Source organism: Scyliorhinus torazame, chromosome 10, assembly GCF_047496885.1.
Source record: "Scyliorhinus torazame isolate Kashiwa2021f chromosome 10, sScyTor2.1, whole genome shotgun sequence".
Lineage (NCBI taxonomy): Eukaryota > Metazoa > Chordata > Chondrichthyes > Carcharhiniformes > Scyliorhinidae > Scyliorhinus > Scyliorhinus torazame.
The window spans coordinates 176,438,159-176,439,963 of NC_092716.1; the positions used below are offsets into that span (position 1 = coordinate 176,438,159).

Sequence of the window (1,805 nt, forward strand, 5' to 3'; positions counted from 1 at the left end):
ATCATCTATGTAAATTGTGAACAGTTGTGGGCCCAACACTGATCCCTGAGGGACACCACTAGCTACTGATTGCCAACCAGAGAAACACCCATTAATCCCCACTCCTTGCTTTCTATTAATTAACCAATCCTCTATCCATGCTACTACTTTCCCCTTAATGCCATGCATCTTTATCTCATGCAACAACCTTTTGTGTGGCACCTTGTCAAAGGCTTTCTGGAAATCCAGATATACCACATCCAATGGCTCCCCGTTATCTACCGCACTGTTAATGTCCTCAAAAAATTCCACTAAATTAGTTAGGCATGACCTGCCCTTTATGAACCCATGCTGCGTCTGTCCAATGGGAAAATTTCCATCCAGATGCCTCGCTATTTCTTCCTTGATGATAGATTCCAGCATCTTCCCTACTACCGAAGTTAAGCTCACTGGCCTATAATTACCCGCTTTCTGCCTCCTTCCTTTTTTTTTTTTTTTTTTTTTTAAATCCTCTTTATTGTGGCACATTTCTGCATATACATTAAGACACTAGTTCTCTTTCTCCTGGACGGTCTTCGTACCGCGCAGTCTACCAGTACGGCGAGCAGCAATGAGACCGACCTTGCGACCAGCTGGAGCACCTCTTCTGATGGTTGATGGCTTCCCTATGTGCTGATGGTTACCACCACCAAAAGGATGTTCTACAGGATTCATAGCCACACCACGGACACGTGGCCAGCAATTTCTCTTGGCCTTGTATTTGTGATAAGCCCGACCTGCCTTCAGTATGGGTTTGTCAATACGACCGCCACCAGCAACAACACCAACAATAGCTCTATTAGCCGAGGAAACAACTTTCTTAGAACCGGATGGCAACTTGACACGGCTTTTCTTTGTCTCAGGATTGTGGGAGATAACTGTGGCATAATTACCAGAGGCACGTGCAAGTTTACCACGGTCACCTGGTTTCTCCTCCAGGCAACACACAATGGTACCTTCTGGCATAGTACCCACAGGGAGGACATTTCCAATGTTCAACTGAGCCTTCTTGCCACAGTAGATAAACTGACCAGTGTGGATACCCTCCGCTGCAATGAACAACTCAGTCCTTCTTTTGAACCTGTAAGGATCACGGAACACCACCTTTGCTAAAGGAGCACCACGACCAGGGTCATGAATGATATCCTTGACAATACCCTTGATATAACCATGACGTTCAGCGAAGTCCACAGCTCTCAACTTTGCAGGCCCTTTCCGGTGTTTCACATGGGCTTTGAAGACAGAACCTGCACCCTTTCTCTGGCCTCGGATTACACGACCCATTATTGTGCACTCGAGCGGGCGTCCGTGCAAAAGGAAGTCATCCCCACCGCGCGACTACCCCTACCTCCTTTTTTAAACAGTGGTGTCACGTTTGCTAATTTCCAATCCGCCGGGACCACCCCAGAGTCTAGTGAATTTTGGTAAATGATGTAATGTAAGTAATCTGTAACCAGTCTTTTCCCCTCTTGAGCAGAGATTTATAGCCGTGAATGTTCTCCAAACTGCAGGAGATGACAAGACAATCACTGTTATAAATTATGCAGAACTGAGGGGATGGCATAGTGGCATAGTAGTTAGCACTTCTGCCTCACAGCACTGAGGAACCAGGTTTGATCCTGGCCCTGCGTCACTGTCCATGTGGAGTTTGCACATTCTCCCCATGCCTGCGTGGGTCTCATCACCACAACCCAAAGATATGCAGGGTAGGTGGATTGCCCACACTAAATTGCTTCTTAATTGAGGGAAAAAATGTAAATAATAGAAAATAAATTGTGCAGAACTGC

The 1,805-nt window shown here is 46.3% G+C and overlaps 1 protein-coding gene across 1 annotated transcript; it reads right to left on the reverse strand.

The window, feature by feature from the left end:
• Window positions 1–462: 462 nt before the first annotated feature.
• On the reverse strand, window positions 463–1,349 carry LOC140431059 (large ribosomal subunit protein uL2-like). The gene has a single exon (XM_072518976.1). The coding sequence runs from the start codon at window positions 1,300–1,302 to the stop codon at window positions 529–531; it is 774 nt and encodes a 257-aa protein (XP_072375077.1). The 5' UTR covers window positions 1,303–1,349; the 3' UTR covers window positions 463–528.
• Between the last annotated feature and the right edge of the window lie 456 nt (window positions 1,350–1,805).

Bases quoted from the DNA above. Each gene is read 5' to 3' on its own strand.
- LOC140431059 (XM_072518976.1), bottom strand. From the start codon at position 1,302: ATGGGTCGTGTAATCCGAGGCCAGAGAAAGGGTGCAGGTTCTGTCTTC.